Source organism: Schistocerca nitens, chromosome 9 (genome assembly GCF_023898315.1).
Source record: "Schistocerca nitens isolate TAMUIC-IGC-003100 chromosome 9, iqSchNite1.1, whole genome shotgun sequence".
Lineage (NCBI taxonomy): Eukaryota > Metazoa > Arthropoda > Insecta > Orthoptera > Acrididae > Schistocerca > Schistocerca nitens.
The window spans coordinates 178,937,070-178,962,062 of NC_064622.1; the positions used below are offsets into that span (position 1 = coordinate 178,937,070).

The window sequence follows — 24,993 nt, forward strand, 5'->3', positions numbered from 1 at the left end:
ATTTCGAAGACTGCAAGAGCTGACAAGCGAGAGAATTATCACACAATCAGCTTAATAGCTCATGCATCCAAGTTGCTGACAAGAATAATATACAGAAGAATGGGAAAGACAATTAAAGATGTGTTATATGATGACCAGTTTGATTATAGGAAAGGTAAAGGCACCAGAGAGGCTATTCTGACGTGGTTGATAATGCAAGCAAGACTAGAGAAAAATCAAGACATGTTCATAGGATTTGTCGACCTGGAAAAAGCGTTTGACATGGTCAAATGGTGTAAGATGTTTGAAATCCTGAGAAAAACAGGGGTACGCTATAGGGAGAGACGGGTAATATACAATATGCACAAGAGCCAAAAGGGTATAACAAGAGTGGACGACCAAGAATGAAGTGCTCAGATTAAAAAGGCTGTAAGAGAAGGATGTAGCCTTTCGCTCTTACTGTTCAATCTGTATATCGAAGAAGTAATGGTGAAAGTGAAATAAAGGTCCCAGAGTGGAATTAAAATTCCAGGTGAAAGGATATCAATGATATGATTCACTGATGACATTTACTATCCTGAGTGAAAGTGAAGAAGAACTATACAACGTCCTGAATAGAATGAACAGTTTAATGAGTACATAATTTGGATTTAGAGTAAACTGAAGAAAGTAATGAGAAGTTGCCGGAATGAGAACAGCGAGATACTTAACTTCAGGACTGATGGTCACATAGTACATGAAGTTAAGGAATACTACTACCTAGGCAGCAAAATAACCAATGAGGGATGGAGCAAGGAGGACATCAAAAGCAGACTAACAGTGGCAAAAAGGGCATTCCTGGCCAAGAGAAGTCTGTTGCTGTCAAACATACGCCTTATTTCTGTGAATGTACATTTGGAGCACAGCACTGTATGGTAGTGAAACATGGACCGTGGGAATACCGGAACAGAGAATCAAAACATTTGTGATGTGTGCAACAGACATATGTTGAAAATTAGGTGGACTGATAAGGTAAGGAATGATGATTTGCACTGAATCGGAAAGGAAAAGAGTATGTGGAAAACACTGACAATGAGAAGTGTCAGGATGATAGGATATCTGTTAAGACATCAGGGAATTACTTTCATGATACTAAGAGAATCTGTAGAGTGCAAAAACTATAGAGCAATACAGGGATTGGAATACATTAAGCAAACAATTGAGGATGTAGGTTGCAAGTGCTACTCTGAGATGAAGAGGTTGGCACAGGAGAGGAATTCGTGGTGCTTTGCTGAAGAAAAGAATTTATTAAAATTAAAGCAAATGAAAACAACAACTCAGTATGCAATTTATTTTCTGTATCACTAAGATGTGTCATGTTTCTTCAGTTATGCTTCTAGTTATTTTTACTGATTTTTTTATTGTTTCATTACAAAATAAAACAAATGTTTTTTAACCCACATACCAAGTACATCTCACACAGACATTAAAAGTTGTATACTGATGTGAAATTTTATTTTAAAAATGAAACTTTAAATAAAAATAACATTTTATTGAATATAACAACAGGATTTACAACTTATAAGTATTTGCTGACTCCTCATAGCCAGGCCAACACCCCAATACTTGGAGCACCGCAGACACGTCGTCGTCGTCGTCGTCGTCATCGTCATCATCATTTTCATCATCATCGTTTGTCAGCATCATCTTCATATGCACTACAGCATATAAAAGTTACGGGGGGTATTAATGTTTCATTAACTCTGTTGTGTCTCGCTTTTCTATCTTCCTAAGAAGCTTCTTCTTCATCTTCTTTATTTTGGCTGTGTTCTTGATCTGAAAAATTCGTGTTCCATTAAATTTATTTAAATTACAATAGAAGAGTGCAACTACAAGTTACATCTCAAGTTAGAATCTTACCACTTGGACTACTTCAGATTTCCTTCTGTTTGCCTCCTGTCTTTCAAGATTAAGCTTCCGCCTCAGTTTCTTTGCTTTCTTTTCCTCCAAAAACTGTTCTTTGCGTGCTTTTGACAATTCTCTTGTTTGTTTGATGGACTCTTGTAATGCACGTCTCTTTTCAAGAGACAATTGCAGACCTCTGGTTTTCACAATAGATGAAGCTCTATTGAAACAAGTTAAATCACATTACCATGTGTGTGGTTTTTAAATTTTTTTTAAAGAAAAGAAATTAACTTAACCATTGCTGTACGAAAATGGAAGAAAATGAAATATTTATGCAAACAAACTGCATTACTAGGAAAAAAATCTTTTTGAAACTTCGGGTCAGATTAAAACCTTATGCTGAGCCATTTCTCGAACCCGACACATTTTAATTCGGTAATACTAATAGCACTAATTGGTCCACAAAATCATTTTTAGTACATTGTTTGCACATATGATATAGGACAAAGGGTAAACATAATTAAATGATGATTGCAGTAGTCATCGTAACTACATGACACCACATAATCAAAGTACATTGTATTATGAAAAGCCCAGGATGCAATAATGACAATATTATGAAAAGGATAAATTGCTACTCACCTTACAGTGGAAATGATAAGTCACAGATAGGCGCAACAAAAAGACTGCTAAAAAATTAAGCTTTTGGCCAAAAAGCCTTCTTCTGAAGTAGACAAAACACACACACACACACACACACACACACACACACACACACACACACACACACACAAGTACAACTCTCACGTGCGATCAATGTCTCTAGCTACTTTGGCCAGACTATGGACTGCAACTTCACCTGATGGGAGAAGCAGTTTGGTATGGGTAGTTGGGGTAAGGAAGAAAAATGGGGTGGCAAGGGGAAGGAATAACAGAATAGGGGTGGGAAAAGGTGTAGTGCTGCTTGTGGGAGTGTGCAGGAATGTGGTGGAGCTGCCAGGTGTAGCAGCGAGGTTTGGGGGGAGGGGGGTAGAGAATAGGAAAATGACCAAGGTGGAACAGAAGGTTGTGTAGCACTGGAGTGTAGCAGATATTGCACAGAGAGTTCTCACATGTGAAATTCAGAAAAGCTGATACTGGTAGGAAAGATCCAGATTATGTTGACTTTGAAGCAGTCATTGGAGTGAAGTACATCATTTTAGCCAGCATGTTCAATAACTGGGTCATCTAGATGTCTCTCTGCCACAGTTTGGCAGTGGCCATTCATGCAGACAGACAGCTTGTTAGTTGTCATGCTCAAGTAAAAAACAGCACACAGTTTGCAGCTTAGTTTGTAGAGGAAACGACTGCTTTCACAGGTAGCTCTGCATTTGTTGGGATGGGTGCTGCCTGTGGCTGGGCTGGAGTTGGTGGTGGTAGGAAGATGTATGGGACAGGTGATGCATTTAGGTCTATTGAAGGGATATAAGCCATGAGGCAAGGTTTGGGAGCAAGGTTATGGCTTATGTTTGGTGGGCAGTAGAAGACCACTGTGGGTGGGGTGGGAAGGAGGATAGTTGGTATGGTTTTGACTAACTCTTGTGTCCTGAAATGAGGAATCCTACGCACTATCCTTCCTACTTATAACAGCTTTTCTAAACTGCACTGCTGGGAATTCTCCTGGTAATATATCCTATGTTCCCGTAACCCTCTGGTCTCAACTTTCACTAGTCCCGGTCCTTCCCCTCCGCTCAAATCTACTGCATACATCTAGCAGCCCTACCCTGTGCCCACCGTGTCCCTGTATGCTTCCACAAGAAGCATTACACCTTCAACCATCCCCATCCAGCTACCCCTTTCCCTACTCACCCCAAGCCTCCTCCTTACCCCCTTTGGCCACACCTTTTTGCTTCTCTCATTAGGCAAAGTTGCAGTCCCTAGTCCAGCCAGAATGGCCAGAGACATTGGTCATGTGTGGATGAGTTGTGCTTGTGCGAATGTGTGTGGTTTCTACTTCAGAAGAATGCCTTTTGGTTGAAAGCTTAAATGTAAAGTAATCTTTTCGTTGTGCCTGTCCCCAACCTAACATCTCTATACAGTGAGTAGCAATCTATTCATTTCATACTATTGTTTTTATAATGTCCTGGACTTTCCATTGCTCGATTTTACATAATAATATAAACTGACATATTACACTGCTTGTACATATGACAACAATACTTATTAGTTGAAGCAGGTTAAAATATAAAGTAACATAATACACAATTATTTAATTGGACTGATAAAAAAAATCTACTCACCAAGTGGTGGCAGAACACACACATAAAACAACCTTCCTCTTCAACCCTTCTGACTGAAGGAGGAGCCACTGACTCCGGAAGCTTGTCTAATTACAACCCCCTTTTATGTGTGTGTTCTGCTGCTGCTTGGAGAGTAGAGTTTTTATCTATCAAATTAAATTAGTTTGCCAAAAATTGATTGTTTTCATTATTATAATACATAATTAACTATTTTTGATTAATGATATTTACTTATTCAGATATTCCAAAAAATCAGAGACAGTAGAAGCAACAGTCAAGAAAGAACTTTTTAACTTTACTCAAAATGTAGTTCAAGTCAATGTGCATTTTAAGTAAGAGGTCACGTGTGGTTATATAACGGAACTCTAGTACGGTACGCTCTTCTTTCGCATACGTTTGTACTTATTGTGTCGGTGTTAAGCTTATGTCATGCTTATATGAGTGTAAATCATAATTAAGTTTCACAATGTTTTCTTTTTTAAGGTGCTCTCTTCCATAATAATTAATATTTCAAACCTTCTACAGGAACCCCTGATAAATCTTTTTCAGCACTTTAGTTTTGTTTTTGAAATTGTGGAACTTCCAAAAAAAAAAAAAAAAAAAATATTCCATGTACCAGTATTGACTGTATACTACCATGGTGCACAGTCATCATCAATAAGCAGCTCATATTTTTAGCGAGAATCCTAACAGCATAAGCACATGTAAGAGTATTGAGTATTTTATTGAGATTGCTAAAGTGCATCTCCCACTTTAGACCTTTCTGCATATGTATGCTTAAAAATTTTTGTAGACTCATACTTGAGAAATTTTTTTCTTCAATGGTGGAAAAAGGGTTCGCAGGCTGGGAAGTTTTGTATGGCGTGAAAGTTCACTGCAACATTTTTTTCAGAATTTATGATGACACTATTGGTATTGAATCACTCTACTGAACTACACATAAACAATGTTCCATTTTCCTGCAGATTTTCCTCAGTGGGTGATTTACTTAAAATATTAGTGTTATCTGCAAAGACTACTGTGGTTCCATCATGTGTTAGTACACCACTGTAAGGGGGAAAATGTTTATTGCTCAGCATATTTTGTGAAGGATAATAATATTTGTCATAGACCATTTCACACATATGTGCCAGGGTAGAAAGAGACCACAGTACCATTATCAAATCATTCGGTAGTGTGCTATCACAAAGTTGGACAGATGAGCAAAAATTAAAATTTATTGGGATTTATATGCAAAGTGATGAAGCCTTGCATACTACAGAAGCATCCAAAAATAAATGCAACATATGAAAAGTCTGAATGAGGCATTTTAGAAAAGTACCAGTGGGTGGCTGGGGGGGGGGGGGGTGTATGGGACAAAACTACATGAAGTTGTATTCAGTACTGAACAGCAAAAAAAGATGGGGGCCTGCAACAGTATTTTGAAAAGCATGCAAATAAAACACAAAGTACTGGGATGAGGGTTTGCCCCAGGCACACATTTTAAGAATACTAAAAAGTAAGCTGCCCCTACAGATTAGTGACAAAAATATGATCACGAGATGGAGAAATTTACATTTTTATTTGATGGAGGATGTCTGAAGAGCAGAGAATGTCCTAGTCTGAAAGCCCATGCACCAACAATACTCATGATGATCTGGCGAGTCTGCATACTTGAATTATAGGGGGGGGGGGGGAGTGCAACTCTCACTGCCACTGGTCTACATGGTGGAATGTGCTCTACCAGTCAGTTAGCAATGGAATGACCACTCTAAGACTATATGAAACAGAGAATAAAGCATACATGACTCCACAAACTCGACTGGCAAACAAGTGAAAAAGTTCGGTGGGAAAGTGCCCCTACAGATTAGTGACAAAAATGTGATCACGAGATGGAGAAATTTACATTTTTATTTGATGGAGGATGTCTGAAGAGCAGAGAATGTCCTAGTCTGAAAGCCCATGCACCAACAATACTCATGATGATCCGGCGAGTCTGCATACTTGAATTATGGGGGGAGTGCAACTCTCACTGCCACTGGTCTACATGGTGGAATGTGCTTTACCAGTCAGTTAGCAATGGAATGAAACAGAGAATAAAGCATACATGACTCCACAAACTCGACTGGCAAACAAGTGAAAAAGTTCAGTGGGAAAGTATAAGCTGCAAGCAAGTGGCCCAATGGACTGACCATCAGAAATGAGAGTGGAATAAATTCCGTACATAACTTGGGCAGTTTAATCATGGTAGTTCAATGAAAGAAGAGTTATGTAATGAGTAAGCAAGATGTAAAGTTAAGGAACAGAGGAAATTGACAGTAAACAGGAAAATAAGTGTACTAGCTGTTGTTATTCTGGACACGGGGGGCAAAGAAAAGCACTGCCTCATGCAAATTATTCCAGCAAATCAGGAAACTGAGGGAAGAGAGAACCCTTCCTGTGAGCAGGATAAAAATAAATGGCACAGTTGGCACAAGGTCAAAGCCAGTGGTATTATGGACCATTTTAGAAATGAGTAGGGGGTATGTCACAGAACTCATGTTTTTAGTCACACTGGACAAGCAATCCATTTATTTAGGAAGTAGATTTTCATATAGAGAAAGATGCAATAACCTGTTTCTCTTAAGCGAAGCTTAAGTTTCGATTCTGTTTGTTGTTCTCAGTACATTATTCCTGTATTGACTATTTTGACACATGCAATCCTTTATGTTTACAAGTTACTGAGAAAACTGCATGTCTGCTGTACAGTTTCAATATTTGAGGATGCTAATAATGCATCCTACAAAATTAACAGGACCTGAATGAGTGTAGGTGTTTTAGGGCAGAGACGTTATTAGCAGTACCTTCAAACGACGAGGTCTTGGACACCCATGCAGCACAGATGCCCGCCCTAGTGTCGTATTCTAAGGGCAGTGGTGGCAGATTGTACAACTACCATAGCACAGATGAGGGCTTGTGAGCCCAGATGTGTCAACACAAACTGTTGCGAACCAGTTATTAGTAGTGGAACTACAAGCACACACAGCTCTAACCTGTCTTCCACTGATGCCACAGCACTGACATGCATAGCTCGACTGTTGCTGTCATAGGATCACTTGGAAGATAGAATGGCACGCTGTGGTGTTCAGTGCTGAACCCAGATTCTGCCTGCATACAAGTGATGGTCATTTGCAGGTACGATGTAGACCTGATGAGCACTGTCTCATCGAGTGCATTTGTCCAACACACTGGTCCCACCCCAGGCCTCATGGTCTGCAGTGCAATAAGCTACAACTCTCATTGACCTTTAGCGGTTCCGGGGAGGACACTAATCAGCACTCGGTACTGGAAAATGTTGTTAGACCAGTTCTTTTCCTGTTCTTGCAACAAGAAGGTGATGTATTGTTCCAAGTGGATACTGCTCACCCACACGCTGCCCGTGAAACTCAATGTGCTCTGCAAGACGTGCAGCACCTTCCCTGGCCAGCAGAATCTCCAGACCTGTCTCCCATTGAGTATGTGTGGAATATGACGGGATGAGAAGTAACTCGGGCAACTTGTCAACTGACAATTCTTACAGAACTACATGAGCAGGTTTGGCAGGTGTGGAATAAAGTATCCAAAGACAGTACTCGCCATCTGTACGATTGAGTGGATGCCAGAGACAATGCCCGCATTGTCCCCCATGGAGGCTACGCCATGTACTAATATGGGTGTTTCGACCCACTTGTGCTACTGATCTGTAAACGTAATCATTTCATGTTCTCCATATGCACTGTTGCAACAATAAATCTTAAGTGAACTAGAAACTTCTAAATGGTATACTAACTTTTTTTCCATCTTTATATTATGCTCAAAGCTACACACATATGATCACTTACTTTCAAATTTTTTAATTACCATCAGAGCAAAAAATCCTTGTTCGCATAAATAGCATAATATAGCGCAAGGCAATTTGTTCACATAAATTCATAAGATAGTGCAAGGCAATAACTCAGATCTTAGTGCATGAAAGCGGTTTTTTACACAACTGCTCAAGGGAATCGGATTCAAATGCATCCTTACAGTTTCCATTGAATGAGCTATCTTGGATTTCTTCTGAAACTTCTCCAGCATTAGTGCTAAAAGGGTTGAGAATCAGTTTTTGGTGAATGTTAGCTTCTGTCCTGTTCTATCCTGGTAAGTAATGAATGAATTCATCAGCCAACATTTGCTGAGGTTTTCTTGTACCGTTGCCCTAATTGTGTCATACTTTTTGTCATAAATGTGCACTTTTAATGTAATTACTGCAAAATAGTTTTTATCAGTTTTCTCTATCCATAACTTAAGTTTAAATAAAGGCACGAAGTTTATCTTCATAGATAAGTATATTCGCCACATGTTGTAAATGTCTGTTTCCAGAATCTAGCAATTACAAGTTCCACTTATTCAAGCGTGTGGAAATATCCACAACATAAACCAAATGCGTCTGAGATGGCAGTTTAGAACATTTCTTTAATAAGTCTTCCACTTTTTTTCTCATCTTGAAACAACTCAACCTCTCCTTTGAGTTAATAATATAATCTTCCCGGCATGTTGACTTTCGACATGCAGCTAACTGCTGTGTAAAAGAGAAGGATCTTAAGGTAGGAGTCAATTTCAGTGCACTGAATGGCGTATATTTAAGGTGCTGCTTTTGACAACATTTACTATATTTACGGCCAACTTCATCGTATTATTGAGGCACGCGGGAAGAGTCTTTGAAGGTAGCGCCTGGCGACATATGATACAAATGCGTTGCCGTACGAGTCTTCTGTTTTATTAGCGCCGCTAGAACGAATATGGCTGTGCTGGAGCGCCATTCGTTCATGTCACAAGCGACGCTACTGATGTTTTCTCCGATGACGCAAATCTTGTACCATGTTTCATTTTTTCAGATTCTCTAATTTTCCTTTAAAGAATTGTGGTGGTCAGTCAAGAGAAATTAGTAAGGACCGCTTCGAAGTGGAATTTTAATTTCGCTGACACTGAGGAATTGTTCGTGAGAACGGCTGCGCATTTAACGTACCGTACTGTTTTATGTCTCCATTAATCCGAATTTAATGTAACTACTATCGTATTTTCTCTTATGCGCCGTATCCGAAAATAAAACCGAAATACAATCGAATGTAAGCATAACATGAAAAAGTGTACGTAGTGTGTATTTCTCGTAACAAAATAAATAACTAATATAATAACAAATGAATATACTTTGACTATGTTTATTTTCAATTGCATATCGCTATGTCATGCGGTCTCTCATTAGGTAGTCAATGAAATATATCTAACTGTTGTGAACTTTTTGTAAAACACACACACACACACACACACACACACACACAGGTATCCTGATGCCTATATTCGCTTTCATAATACTCCGTTTTGATTAAAAGAGTTTAACATAGAAAAATGTGTACTTACATCTTTTATGTAAGTCCTAAATTGATGGGAATATCACGGGCTGACAGTCAGTAAACCTACAGATGCCGTCGAACCATTAAAGGCCAAACAAAATCGCTGACACCACCGAGCAAGATAAAAGAAAGCGTTCGATTGACTGACCGGCTCGTGCCATCCCGTCATATCGATCGTTACCCTCTCCCGGGCCATCAGCACCTGGCACTACTTAACTGGGCCGCGGCTTTGCACCGCCCGCGTAACAAGGAATTTATTATTTAAAACCAATAAAAGCTCGACGTTTTAAATTTTTCGCAGACCATACTTTAGCTCTTGCTGACACAAAACCTACACGTCAACCTAAGCTGCAGATTAGTCTGTCATCAAAACCTACATTAAAAAGTGTCAATGACGACAAACGCTGGTAAGAGCAGAATGACAGTACCCAATCGTTAATGTACCCAGCACACCAATATGGACCAAGTAAATAACAAGAGCCAGGCCACTAGTCACAAGAACTAAACATTTTACAAAAAAAATGCACAAACTAAATCTATAGCTGAAATATACAAATAAAAAATACTGAACGTGCCATCTGCACAAGGTATGGCGTCGCACTTCAAGTTATGTGTTATACTAGACTACAAGTATATACTCTTTGAACCAAAACATTATGACCACAAGCCACTGCGAGATTGTATGCCACTTGGTGATGCTGCTGGTTTCTGAGGTGGTAACGAAGGTTTGCATGCAGAGCAGAGGCAAATCATTCTAGTGATGACATGGGCTGCAAAAGGGGAAATCCACTGATGTACGTGACTTCAAAAAAGGTCAGATTGTCGCAGCCCAGTGCCTGGGGGCAAGAAATTTGGAAACAGCGAAGTTAGTTGGTTGGTAGTTAATGTGCTACTGACATAAGCATCTATGGAAAGTGGTGGAAGGATTGTGAAATCACTAGCAGATGACAAGTTGTTGGATTTCCACACCCCACAGAAACTGGAGGTCACAGTTCACACTCTGTAAAAGCTGGATAGGCATATCTGACAAGATACAGAGTGCCATACTGGTGCAGGCAAAATGTTTCTTAGCACACCATTCATAGAGTTAACATGGTACAGGTAGAGGATTACCTGCTGTGAAACTCGTGTTCAACAAAATCTGAACATTGTTGAACACTAGTTCCGCAGCAGATGATCCTCTACGTGTTCATGTTAACCCTATGAAACTGTCAATTACAACTGCACTGGGTGTGGGATCATTGAGATTGGGCTGTAGAACAATGCAATGTGTCGTCTGATCTGACATATTACATTTCTTGTTATCAATGGTTATTTTTGGATATGCTGTCAATGGTCATGTTTGGATACACTGCCATCCACGTGAATGGCTGCTTGAAACATGCATCATGCAATGGTTGCAAGCCAGTTGGGGCAGTATTGTGCTATGAGGACATCCACCTAGGCTTCCATGGAAGCTGTGGGAGTAATTTAAGTCACCATGACAGCTGTGGACTATGTGGACATTATTGCGTGCCACCTGCACCCCTTCATTTTTTATGTCTTCCATGATGGTGATGCCATCTCCCAAGTGGGACAACTGTCCATGTCAGAAGACCAGAACTGTGCTACAGTGGTTTGAGGAGCATGGAAGTGAACTCATAGCAAAGTACACATGGGGACGACATCGGGTGGCAGCTCCGCACCCACAGGCCACTAGCCCGTAAATTACGGGAATTGCGTGATCCGTGCATAAACATCTGGTGCCACATACCTGCAGAAACCTTTCAAGGACTTGTTGAAGCCATTCCACATAGAACCCACGCTTCTTTATGTTCCAAGCATGGACAAACACAGTACTAAGCAGATGGTCATAATTGTTTTGGCTCACCAGTGTATAGTGTGTGGGTCATTCCATGTGAAATTAACCAATAAAAGAATAAATTTGAACCTTGATGATTCAGAACTTTTTAATTTTTTGTCATTTTATTCTACCTGTCAAAATACACTGATGGAAAAAGGTCACAGCACCAAAAAACAATTAATGTAGAGTAATGAAATTTCGGGAATATTTTTGTCTGGGTAACAGATTTAAATGATTAACATTGAAAGGTAACAGGTTAATTTATTTATTTAATCGTATGGCTAGGGCCCCCCCGTCAGGCAGACTATTCACCGGGTGCTGGTCTTTCAATTTGACGCCACTTCGGCGACCTACAGTCGATGAGGATGATAGGATGATGATGAGGAGAAAATTCCCCGACCCAGCCAGGAATCGAACCCAGGCCCAGAAGATTGACAATCCGTCACGCTGACCATTCAGCTACTGGGGGCGGACAACAGGTTAATGTAAATACAAGATAAACCACTGCAAATGTGAAATGCTGATACAATAATAACCAGTGTAACCACCAGCATGCTTACATTACAGCGTGCATACAATGTGTTGTTCAGGTGTCAGAAGTAAGTTTTTGGGATGGAGTTCCACGCCTGTTGCACTAGGTTAGTCAATACAGGGATAATTAAAGCTGTTTGTGGATGACACTGGAGTTATCGTCTGATGATGCCCCATATGTGCTCGATTGGAGATACATCTGGTGATGTCGACACAATGTAGAGCATTATCTTGTTGGAATACACCCCTAAAATATTGTTCACGAATGGCAGCACAACAGGTAGAACCACCAAATTGATGAACAAATTTGCAGTCAGGGTGCATGGGATAACCATACAAGTGCTCTTGGTGTCATATGAAATTACACCTCAGACCATAGCTTAAGTCCAGTGTGTCTACCACAAAGATAGGTTGATTGTAGGCCCCCAACTGGCCCTCTCCTAACAAACACACAGCCATCACTGGCACTGAGGCAAAACCAGCTTTCATCAGAAAGCACATCAGACCTCCACCCTGTCATCTAATGAGCTCTCACACGACACCACTGAAGTCGCAGGTGGCAGTGGTATCAGTGGAATGCACACTACACGGCTTCTGGCTCAGAGCTCTCTTTGAAGTAACTGATTTGTAACAGTCCATTGTTTCACTGTGGTGCCAACTGCTGTTTGAATTGCTGCTGCAGATTCAGCACGATGTGCCAGAACCACATGCCAAACATGACAGTCTTCTCTCTCAGTAGAGTCACATGGCCGTCTGTGGCCTGGTATTGTGACCATACATTCTCGTGACTACCACTGCCAGCAATCAAGTGCAGTAGCAACTTTCGTGCCATGTCTTTTAGCAATTCACAGAAGGAACATACAGCTTCTCGTAGCCTTATTACATGACCTCAGTCAAACTCAGTGAGGTGCTGATACTGGTGTCTTTGTTGCCTTAAAGGCATTCTTCACTATTGTCAACTCACTACATCGAATCTCAGAGGTAACTAACACTCACGATAGTTTACGGCATGTATTTAAAGTAAATCTGATTTGCAACCTCACAGTGGTGCTACTAGCGTCACTCTTGTGCGACTGGTGCGAATTTGTTTAGATGTCCATTTTCATGTAGGAACACGCCCACCACCTTTCATTTATGTCGCATAACTCCTTCTTGGTGAGGCGATTTTTTTTCTCATAAGTGGGAGATAAAATCCAAAGTTAAAAATCATTGGGCATTTCACTTGTGAGTTAGTAACTTTGAAAGTTCCTGAAATTGTGTACTTTTTCCCCACATTTCAAAACCTTAAAATGGCCATGTCTCAAAAAGTATTTGACACACAGACTTGAAATTTATACCATTTTATTCAGTTTATTATAGGTTTTCAAAATGTGTGCTGCTTGACCAAATTAATTAAAATGCTAAATTTTCCCAAACTAAAACCTTTTTAAATTTTGAAAATTTCAAAATCGGAATAATGTTTTGTTTTGGAAAAAGATTATGTTAGTCATACACTATTTGTTAAGGTGTGTGACTAATTTCATGATGGTATTCTAAAGGGATCATATGGAAATTTATTTTACTGCTATTTGTATTGCTGACTATATCTCAACTGCAGTTGGTTTGCAAGCTGGTTCATTACACCATTGTTAAAATGATATTATTAAGTACTAATTAAGCACATTTCGCTTTACCATTTTAAAATCGTACTAAACTATGCCATATAACAATTAAGATAAATAATGAAAGGGATAGTATGCATTTTCCATTTTATACAATGTTCAACTTACAGTAGTTTTCGTTCAATTCTATTGGCAATAATTTAATTCAGTAGAGATAAATTGTTGAGATAAAATTAGGAAAGCACTTGCAAGGGAAAGGGGACCACGCTGCTTTGTGCATTACTCTTTAAGCACATGTGCTCAGGGGATAAAGTGGTAGTCACGGTTTAAAATGCTTAATCATCAAATAAAATGTTGAAAGACACACAGAGGACTGCGACATGCACCAAGTGCAAGCCACAGAGTGGAATATTGTACCTGTCATATTCTGACATGAATGGTTCAACGTTTTATTGGGAATTTAAGCATTTCAAACCAGGACACTGGCACATTTTTGTCACTTTGTCATCTCAGGATGTTCATATAGACCAACTGCTTAATAAATGCAGATAAAATAAGTCAAAGTGGTTTTCTTAACACACACATTAATCAGTTGTGGAAGCACAACACGATCAAACATTAACTTCATTCCAACTATTTGAGTAGGGTAAAGCACATATGCCCACTTCTATGTGAGAAATGATAAGCATGCAGCATAAAAAAGGAGCTTGGCAAATATTTTTTATAAAGCCACGGCAGTCACAGGGACACAGAAGTATCGCACATTTATATCTATGAGCAAAGCAAAGGATAAAGCAAAAATTGTTTCTGATTTTTAAGGATTTTGATGTTCGTAAAATTCAAGAGGATGCTGATACTTCTGAACAGATTACAGGACTTGCTGCTTGTGCCTATGGCAGCAAATGGTGGATGGCTTCTGTGCTATCCAGACATGAGAAAGGAGATGTAAACCTTTCGTTACACATCACTGGGGACCAGCTCTTTCTTTTTCATAATCAAGAAGACCAGATACATTAACTGTAATAAAAAATTCACACTTCTAAATTAAATTCTTCAGCTGCCACTGGAAGAAAACGGACTATCAGATGAAGAGCTGCAACAAGCCTCAGATTATATAGGAAATGAAGGTGTTCTTACATCAATTATGGCATTCCTGCTTGGGAGAACAAGGTACTGTAATTGAAAAGAAAAATGCAACACAGAATTTTAGATTTTAATAAGATTATTAGTGGATCACCATAACATCTTTCTTGCTGAAGATGACCAAAAACTTTCTCTTTATAAGGCACTCAAACAACACAATGTTATATAACAACAGCTACACCACTATTAATGATATTGACTAAATATCAATGCATCTGCAATTAAGTAAATCATTCATAGTGTTTTTTGAGCACGAGTCATCGTGGTGTATGTTAAAGTATCTTCACAGTTAACATAGAAAAGCCAAATGTGAATTTAAGTGTGTAATTCTAATAAAGTAATAAATTGACTGGCACTAATTAAAAATAATGATTTGACAGCCTTAGTTGGTTTTTGACATATTACATCTCAGAAACAAATCCAATGTCCTGCAGACTATGCACAAGGTGCTGCACTTACCAGTAAAATAAAACTTATTTTATTAATATGTTCCACCTGAAACAATGTCTTGAAATTTGACACACACATTAACACACAATGTGTGAGTAACATACATTCTCCCCAAAACAAAATTTCAGTTTTGAAATTTTCAAAAATAAAAAATATCATCATCTGGGAAAATTCAGTTAGGAATATCATTAACTATACTTTTAAAGCTTATAAGAAACTGAATAAAATGGTACACATTTTAGGTCTATACGTCAAACAGCTTTTGAGATACGGTGATTTTCAGATTTCAGAATGAAACAAAAATTGAATAATTTTGGAAGTTTTAAAAATTACCTAATAACTCATATGTGAAAGGATAAAAAAAATTAATTTGGGAATGTCACGCAAACGGCTATTACTATAAGTGTACAAAAAATTAGTAAAAATCTGAGATGTCAAGAACCAGACCACTGGCTGACTTCACATGGACTGACTCATGTTGTTAAATGAACTGCAGCCTGAGGACCTTAATGAAAGCATGAATGGTAAAGTGTAGGGGAGGGGTAAGGTGTGGTAACTTTTCAGTAAATTTCAGGTAACAAATTTTGCCTATGGAATATTTTTTTAATTACCACTTCTAAATTTTCTAGCGCATTCCATTTCAGCTTTTTCATTTACAGTCCAACTGCTTTGCAAGTTTGAGCCCAGCTGTTGGGCATACATCTAAGCAAGCTGTCATTTTTATTTGCAAATCAATCCTGTTCATATTTTTTACTTCTAATAAAGTAATCATAAAGCCTACATCCTACTTCTACAGTGAAAACTTGTGGCTTTATACTTCGAGTGATAATTTAGTGATGTCTGATAACTGGGGCTAGGATTTTTATGAGCTAAAAATTACCATAACATGCACAAAAAACGCTGTTATGATCCAAAATTTTCACAAATATGTACAATATCATGAAAATTATGCCGTAAAAAACATTAATGTCAGGTAAAATTTCTGTTGTAATAATTGACAATAAAAATTATACATTGTACAAATTCTTGTCTTTTATTTAATAAGGAATATTATACATTTGCAACAATGAAAAGAAAGCTGAAGGATAAGGCTTTTTTATTATTATATTATTATATTATTATTATATTATTATATTATTTATTATTATTATTTCATCAAACTTTTTCCACCTAATAGTTCTCACACGGACATTGTTGAAATCTGGATGACTACATACAATTGGCTGAGAATTAGAAATTAACAGTAATGGAGTACGTCTTAAAATAGCATCTCCTTTATATTACACACGAATGTTGCATGCAATTCCTTCACAAACTTTTTTGAAATCCTCTACAGCACCTTCTTCTAATGAAATTTCATTTCTAATGATTATACGCCTATTTACGGCGTCTTGAAGAGCAAATTGATTCGTCTTATTTTTGCATTAAGTTCCAAATGGACCCTGCGATGTTAATGATAATCACCTTTTATCCACAGTATATAATAAAATACGTACCATAGACAAATCAAAGCAGAAATTTAAAGTAGGAGAGTTCGTAAGAATCAGTAAAAACAAAGCCATTTTTGATAAAGGATAGAAACCAAATTGGTCTACAGAAATATTTAACATGATTGGAGTCCAAGAAACAAATCCTAGGACATACACTCTGCAAGATTTTGAACTAAATAATATTGCTGGTGCGTTTTATGGTCATGAATTACAGAAAACAAAATACCCCAATACTTATCTAGTAAAGAAAGTATTGTACAGGAAAGGAAATAAGGCATTTGTGAAATGGTTAGATTTTGATAGAAAACCTAACAGTTGGATTACAGTAACATAAAATGTAATTTTATTATATAAAATTACAGTTATTTTTAAAGAATTATCAACACATCAGGAATTTTAAAGCATTTACAAAAAAGGCCTGAATACTAGGAAATGAAAATAAGCTTCACAGTTTTCACACGATTCACAATTGTCTAACAGTTCACACTTGCCTGCTTTTGTGAGGGGCCATTACACTCTTTACCCCACACTGCTCGGCTTAATGTTTTAAGTAGTACTCTTTGTACCACTTCACCAGCAGATTTGTATTCAATTTCGCAGTTACTGGTTGGTACCTGCCAATACCATTCAGCTTACGTAGAGCATGTAGTGAAGGGCAGCCTTTCTCGTCCACATTAGTTATTAGGCAGTCAGGTAAGAACTCTCTTACCCATTTCACTTTTTCAGTACCTTTAACAAGTACAGTGCAGTTTGTTGGTCCCACTGATTGGATGGAGTTTAATGCACTATCCAGCGAGACTCCAACTGAATTAATGTTGTAGTGGTGATGGTTCTCTGCCAACCATTTTGCTGATTCGATATCAAGTTCGTAATACGGTGTTGTACATTGAAGAATGTAACTTCCAGAGGCAAACACTGTTCCATCATCGCACAGCATTTGGAATGCTAAGTCCTTAGGAACAAATTCATTCGCACATGTGTTGAAGCCTTGACAGTCGAAGATTACAGTATACATCTTGAAAGAAGGTTACACACACACATTTGCTGCTGCTGCTCGTAGATGTCGACGTTATCGGTTCAGAGGACATGATGTGCTGTGCTCCAAATCACCCCCCTTATGTACTAAAATTCGGGTACAGCCGGTTAAAACAACTCCTGTTATCAACACGTGTCGGGCAACCTTTTGCTGGCGTGGGTGCTTGCTCAGATAATTGTCCTAAAAGGACAATTTATCTCAGCGGGACAGGGACCGCCGCCATCGCGACCTTGAGACCCCGCGGGGTCCCATTTTTTTTATCAGTTGCTGACTCTCGAATTGACCCTCGAATCATGAAATGACGCGATGCTGTCATGTTTCGATTCATGAGGCTCAGCAACTGATTAACGCAAAAATAAATTATTACCACCTTTTATATACATTACGTTATCAAACAGCATGTGTCGGGCAACCTTTTGCTGGCGTGGGTGCTTGCTCAGATAATTGTCCTAAAAGGACAAATTATCTCAGCGGGACAGGGACCGCCGCCATCGCGACCTTGGGACCCCGCGGGGCCCCATTTTTTTAATCAGTTGGTGACCCTCATGAATCGAAACATGACTGTTGAGGTAAAATTTGAAATTTTCCCGGCGAACAGGTCACTTGATGTTAATGAAGCACAGATTTAACAATAAAATGCACATGAGAAGCAAGCTAAACTGCGGACTTTAGCCTATTATCAATCAACAAAACTTCTTTTTATTTCAGCTGACACAAGAACAGCATATATGAAATGGATAATTTCATTTGAATTTACATCTATATGGATAAGAGAGAACTTTCGCCCTACAAAATCAGTGAGATGAAACACAGTGCATGAGACCCTTCAATTTTTATAACACCTTCCGTTCTCTTTGAAACATCTGTTCCCTCTTTAACACAAACAACTTCTAATTTATTCACAACTGTTTTCACTTACTCTACCTGCTCCACTAGTAGCACTTCTGATTGCTCCAAAACAGTTTCTGCAGGAAGAGTAAATCCAAAATTTTATTTTATGTATGAAAGTTTGCGTCAAATTGATTCACTGTTATCAAATGAATCAACAATGCTGGTTGAAGTTCTCATAGTAACAGTAGTAGGCATTAATCCAGGAGTTGCCAGCTTGTCAAAATGGAAAATGATGGTAACATGTCATGAGCTAGAAACTGTGATGCTGCAACACGTGAAGAGGTGTTCCAAAAATACCTTTCTGGCACCCTCAATAAATTTGTCAGCATCACTGAATTTACTTAGAATCTTTTCTGCAATGCTGCGTAAGGCCTGAGCTAAACAAGCCACAAACACTATTTAACTGTATAACACTTTTAGTGAATCAGCAGCTTCACTATACAGGGTGAGTCACTTACTATTGCCACCTAGAATAGCTCCAAAAGTATGATAGGAGCTGAAAAGTTTGTGGGACAAATGTTGCATGGGACAACGGGGGCCATAATACGAGGTGTAATTGGAAAGTTTTAAGAATGGATCCGCTACTACTTACTGGTTTGACGGGCATGTATATCGAGGGTGGGGAGTAAGTCATTGCCTTGTCCAGTTAACACCCTGTGACACGAAACTATGTTTCCTTTATTCAATTCATTGTGGCAGATGGTTGAGTGCAGATCTGTTAGGGCTTGATGATGGATTCTGCCTGCATGAAAATGGGATGCAAAAACGGAGCAACGAGTTTGTATGAAATTTTGTTTTAAAACTGGGAAATCAGCTTCTGAGGCTTTTGGAGATAACTGTATGAGCCAGTACAACGCTTTTATTCAAATGTTTTTGTCTCGTTCAACAGATTTAAAAATGGTCACAAATCATTTGAAGATGAACCACTGTCCTGCCTTCCTTCCACCTCAAAAATGAATGAAAATGTTGTGAAAGTACACGACTTAGTGCGCTCTGATTGTAGACTTACACTTATGATTAGGGAGATGGCCGATGAAGTTAATTTACTTCTCTATTCAGTTCAGTCAATTTGATCTGAACATGTGTTGAGTGTGCGCAAAATTCATTCCAAAAGTGTTGTCAAGTGACCAGAGACAATACTGACTTGAAGAGTGCCAAGAAATGACTCATCAGACTAAAAATGACCCAAATTTGTTAAAAAGAGTAATTACAGGAGACAAATTGTGAATATATGGATGTGATCCTGAAACCAAAGTGCAGTATTCACAGTGGTAGACTCCAGGTTCACTACAACCGAAAAAAAGCACAGCAAAGGCGGTCAAAGGTGAAGACAATGTTTTTTCGATTCTATCGCTATTGTGCATCATGAATTTACCCCTCGAGGACAGACAATTAACCAGGAATACTACAAATGTGTTTGCACAAAAAGGTGCAGAAGAAAAGGCCTGCATTGTGAAAAGACAGGACTGGGTGCTATACCATGACAATGATCCAACTCATCGTACCTTCTCCATCGTTGAATTTTTTACCAAATTCAAAATTCCTGGGCTTCCACAACCACCATATTCCCCTGACTTGGCCCCTGCGGACTTCTACCTGTTTCCTAAACTGAAATTTTCACTGAAAGGGAAGCGATTTGGCTCGACTGCAGACATCCAGGCAAACACAGAGAGCATCCTTAACACACTTCAGGAAAAAAATTTCTAGAAATGTTTCCAAAAGTGGAAAGACTGTTGGAGTTAGTGTTTTCGGTCAGACGGGGGACTATTTTGAAGGAGACGCATCACAGTAGCATGTAAGTACCGCCACAGTACAATTACAAGCCCATTCTTGAAACTTTTCAGTTACACTTCGTATGACGTTGGTTTTTTGTTGCTAGGTGGAGTCGCATCAGAGATATGGAGGTCAGCCTTTTTTTTTATGGGATGCTATAGTTTGGTACTTATTTTCTGATAGCAGCTATCGAGATGAATCCAATGATGTGTAAGAGTAACGTCTTTGAAGATCAACAAAGGCCAAAAAGTTGGCACAAACATCCATTTACAGAAGTGATGACCACTGGTATCAATACAGCGCTGCAATCTTCTTATAATGGATGGAGCGGTATTCCTTATCACTTTGGCACTTATCGAAGCTCTGACAATGCTCTCTCATATATCGTGCAAATGATAAATATTTGCCGACTATGGCGTATCCGTCTAATGTGCCACTGACTTGTAAACACCATTCGACAGTTTCGCTGTACAACACTAATAGGTATTGTAAGACTACTATCATTGATTCAAGCAAATGTGAATGATGTATTCCTTTGAAGAACAAGTCAACATGCTTCTCATTTACGGAGAATGCCAACGAAATTCAGTGAGAGCTAGACTTATACGCTGAAAGATAGACTTATACACTGAAAGATATCCTCAATGTACTCACCCTACACGTCGAACATTTAAACGTGTGTATGATAAATTGAGAACAAATGTGTCTTTAAGGAATCGGAAACATATCCGGCAAAGGAAAGTTACTAATGAGGAAACAGAAGTTGGTACTATTGCCACTGTGGTTCGAGATCCTTGTGTTAAGTCGTTTCAAATTGCACGGGAATCTGGCAAGAGCCAGAGTAGTGTTGCTTGTGTTCTGCATCACCATAAATATCATCCTTCCCATATCAGTTTCCACCAAGAATTAACTCATACAGATTGTATGCGCCGCATTGAATTCTGCCGATGGGCTCAACTTCAGATTCAGAGGGATGACTCATTTATTTGATTATATTTACTGACGGGGCTACATTCACAAACCATGGAAATGTTAATTTGGATAACATGCATTATTGGACAACTGAAAATCCATGTTGGCTGCGGCAAGTTGCACGCCAAAAACCGTATTCGGTGAATGTATGGTGTGGGATTCTGGAGGACAGAATTATAGCCCCTATTTCATCGAAGGAAATCTTAATGGTAGGAACTACACCCTATTCCTGCAAGAAACATTAGGTCTGTTATTGGGAGAAATATCTTTAGGAACAAGGAACGGAATGTGGTATCAACACGATGGGTGTCCGGCACATTTTTCGCTGATGGCTAGAAATCAGTTGCAGAGACAATTGCCAAATCGTTGGATTGGACGCAGAGATGTGTTATGGCTGGCTCGTTCACAAGACTCGATGCCTCTGGATTTTTTTCTTCTGGGAATTCGTAAAAGAAATTGTTTGTGAAGACGTTCCAACAACGCCTGAAGATATGCGAGAGAGAATTGTCAAAGCATGTGCTTCGATAAGTGCTGATGTGATAAGGTATAGCACTCAGTCCATGATAAGAAGATTGAAACACTGCATTGACACCAATGGTCATTACTTCGAACACCTTCTGTAAATGGTCATTCACGCCACCTTTGTGCCCTTATTGACCTTCAAAGACTTTACTATTACACATCAATGGATTCGTCTCGATAGCCGCTATCAGAAAATAAGTACCAAACTACAGCACCCCATTTAAAGAAACAAAATTCGCCTTCACACCTCTGAAGTGAACCACCTAGCAACAAAAAACCAACCTCATATTGTGCCCCCCTTCCCCCCACTGTCCCACGCAACTTTTGTTCCACAATCTTTTCAACTCCTAGCCTACTTTCGGAGTTATTCTTGGTGGCAATTGTTAGTGACTCACCCTGTATAAGGTGGAGCATCCATTACAAAGAGTACTACATTTTGATGCATAATGCCTTCAGCCTGTATTACACCCACAGATCTGTTGAACAATTTATTAATGGTGGAAAAATGTAATTGTGTAAATGTTCACACAGTTTATTACAAACTTTTTTTTGTCTGGGCCATCTTGTTCCAAGGTTCCCACAATGACATCAGCAATACATATTTAAACAGAATCAGGTTTCATCAATTGAGACTTTTTTTAACTGTACACACTATCTAATTTGTTGCATTTACTTCCTTTTGTAGCTTCAGCTAATGGTCCTTTCTTAATGGGGAAGAATCAGGAAAATATTTGCCTGTTCTTTTTTCCTATTCCTTTTTTTATGTTTTTAAGAACTCACAAAATTTTGTATAGTTCAGGTTCCTTAATGTCATCACAAAGGTTTATGAAGTTCTTCACAGAATATCGAATAAAACTGGTGTGTGTGTGTGTGTGGGGGGGGGGGTTGTTCCTCTAGGACCATTTTCTGTAGCTTTTTCCTATTACCAGACCATTAAGTTTGTGTTTTTCTGTTGCCTCATTGTGCTAAGCATTAAATGACTTCTCCGCTGTTACCCTTACATCACACAGTTTTCAATACAGCAATGTTTCATCAGTCAATAATACTTTCACCATATTGAGACATGAACTGTTGTAATTTCACTTCAATACTTTGCTTGAATTAGGCTTTTTTCTGAACTATACTGCACACACACTTCCAACTTCAACAAGATTGAATAAGACAATGAGACACTGTTTCCATTCCAGGATTCAATACGAGTTAAGCAAATACTTGCTCACAGAGTAATAATAGGCTGCACAAATTCACTGTTGAGTAATGTTTAAGCCCATACTGTTAACTCAAATGCACCAGGGGAGGAAGATAGATACTTGCCATTTTCTGGGAAACAAAATGTTACGCTCATTCTGAGAAATGTACCAGAAGATAGAAACTGCATGAGAAAAGTTCTTTACTTCCTGTAAGAGCGAAAATATAATGAATGTGACCATTTACTTACTAAAGTGTGTTCAGTTGGATACAAATGGCCATAAATATGAGTTAAATTACAGTAATTCATTTAGTTTTTCATAAGAAGCATTTAGAGGCAATTAAGGAACATGTAAGTCTTAGTGAAAATTGCGTGTTCTATCACAAAACTCTTGAATATTACAACCCTTATAGATCTGTGTTAGTTCTATCAGACATGCCATCTTTTACTGCTTTTATGGCCTTTGCAGTTTCTTCCTCAGTCGCATCTAAAAAGCATGATAAAAAATGTAAAACATCCAGAATGGGGGAGGGAGTGGATGGAGAGGGAAGAAAATGAAACTTTTCAGTCGAGGCATGTGGTGTTATTACAGTGATTACAAATTGAGTCAGATTTACAATGAGCTTGGAAGAATGAGCCCACTTACCAGTATGACACTGCAGACGCCTGGCCTGGATGCAAGAACTGATTTGGTTGGGAAGGAGGTAATAAAGCCTTTGTATCCTCTCCTGAAGCAAACTAGCTCACAACTGTTTTAACTGGTTCTTGATATCCTGGATACTGGCATTGGGATGGAGTTGATATCTGAGCTGGGCCCACACGTTCAATTGGGGTCAGATCTGGAGAGCTATCTGGGCATAGGGGCACCTCAACATTGTACTGACAGTTCACAGATGCATGCCATATATGGCTGAGCATCATCCTGTTGAAAAATTACACCACAGTACTGTCACATGAGAGGTAACATGTGAGATCGCAGGATGTCCATGATGTACCATTGTGTCATATAAGAGTATCGTATCTCACAATCACCCGTGACTTGAATGTAAGCCAAATGCTTCGTCATATCATGATGGCAGGAGTGATGGAACTGTGATTCCATGCCTCCTGCTCATGGCATTACTCCAAATACAGCCCTCTGTATTAGGATGTCAACAGTAGCGTACAAACTGGGTGGTAATTCTCTAATCCGACTGCTGCTAGTATCTGATCAATTGTGCAGGATGACGAAGACTGGTGCAAGGAGTCCATTATTTGCTCTTGGATGGCAGGTGCAAATGTGAAGTAGCTATTATGTACTTGGTGCACAATACAGCGATCCTGCCTCGCGGTCAGATGTCGTCAAATGGAACTTCGACACATACACCTTCCCTCACGTTCTCACACAGTCCATTATCAAACCACTGTCTCATGTGAATAGCCCACAAATCTGGGTACTGCATGATTTGCTCAGCTGGATAAATGGACACCAACAATGAGACACTTTCAAGTTCTGTCAGGTGCTGATAATACTGCCTCACATTAGCATGCATCACCTGTATGTCCTTCACAGTGATCACTCAATACCTGACACTGTTCACACCCCTTTACACACTGGACCAGGCCTGGAACAACTCTAAATATGAGCAACACTAATGCACTCTGGTGGACATTCTACCTGTCACAGAGAATTGCAACTCTAATCATTTATACACCCGCCAATGGTGTGTACGTGTGCAACACTGCGTTGACATAAAACCATGTCTTCTGAGTATCTCACTTTTCTGTTTGTTGGCCATTTAAACATAGGATCCAGTCATGAGAAATTCAAACTGTTGAAAGGCACCCATAGCTGAAATGTGTTCCTTCCCCTCCTACACTTCAGACAATATATACCAGCTGCAGTGGGACCATTCTTCTTACTTCACAGTTTTCTTTTTAATTATGATCTGTTGCATGATCATAAAGTGCAAAATTTGTTTTCACTCTTCTGCAATCATTTACAATTCTGAGCAGGATGTCTGTGAAATTCCTCCTCACC

The 24,993-nt window shown here is 39.0% G+C and overlaps 1 protein-coding gene across 1 annotated transcript in view; it reads right to left on the reverse strand.

Moving 5' to 3' along the window:
• Nucleotides 1-1,358: 1,358 nt before the first annotated feature.
• The window catches only part of LOC126203222 (coiled-coil domain-containing protein 86), a 34,505-nt gene continuing 10,870 nt past the window's right edge, over nucleotides 1,359-24,993 (reverse strand). Inside the window, exons 2-3 of the mRNA XM_049937467.1 lie at nucleotides 1,879-2,083; nucleotides 1,359-1,794 (exon numbers count right to left, since the gene is read on the reverse strand). Coding sequence (XP_049793424.1) covers nucleotides 1,705-1,794; nucleotides 1,879-2,083 — 295 coding nt within the window. The 3' untranslated portion in view covers nucleotides 1,359-1,704. The remainder of the gene's footprint in view (nucleotides 1,795-1,878; nucleotides 2,084-24,993) is intronic.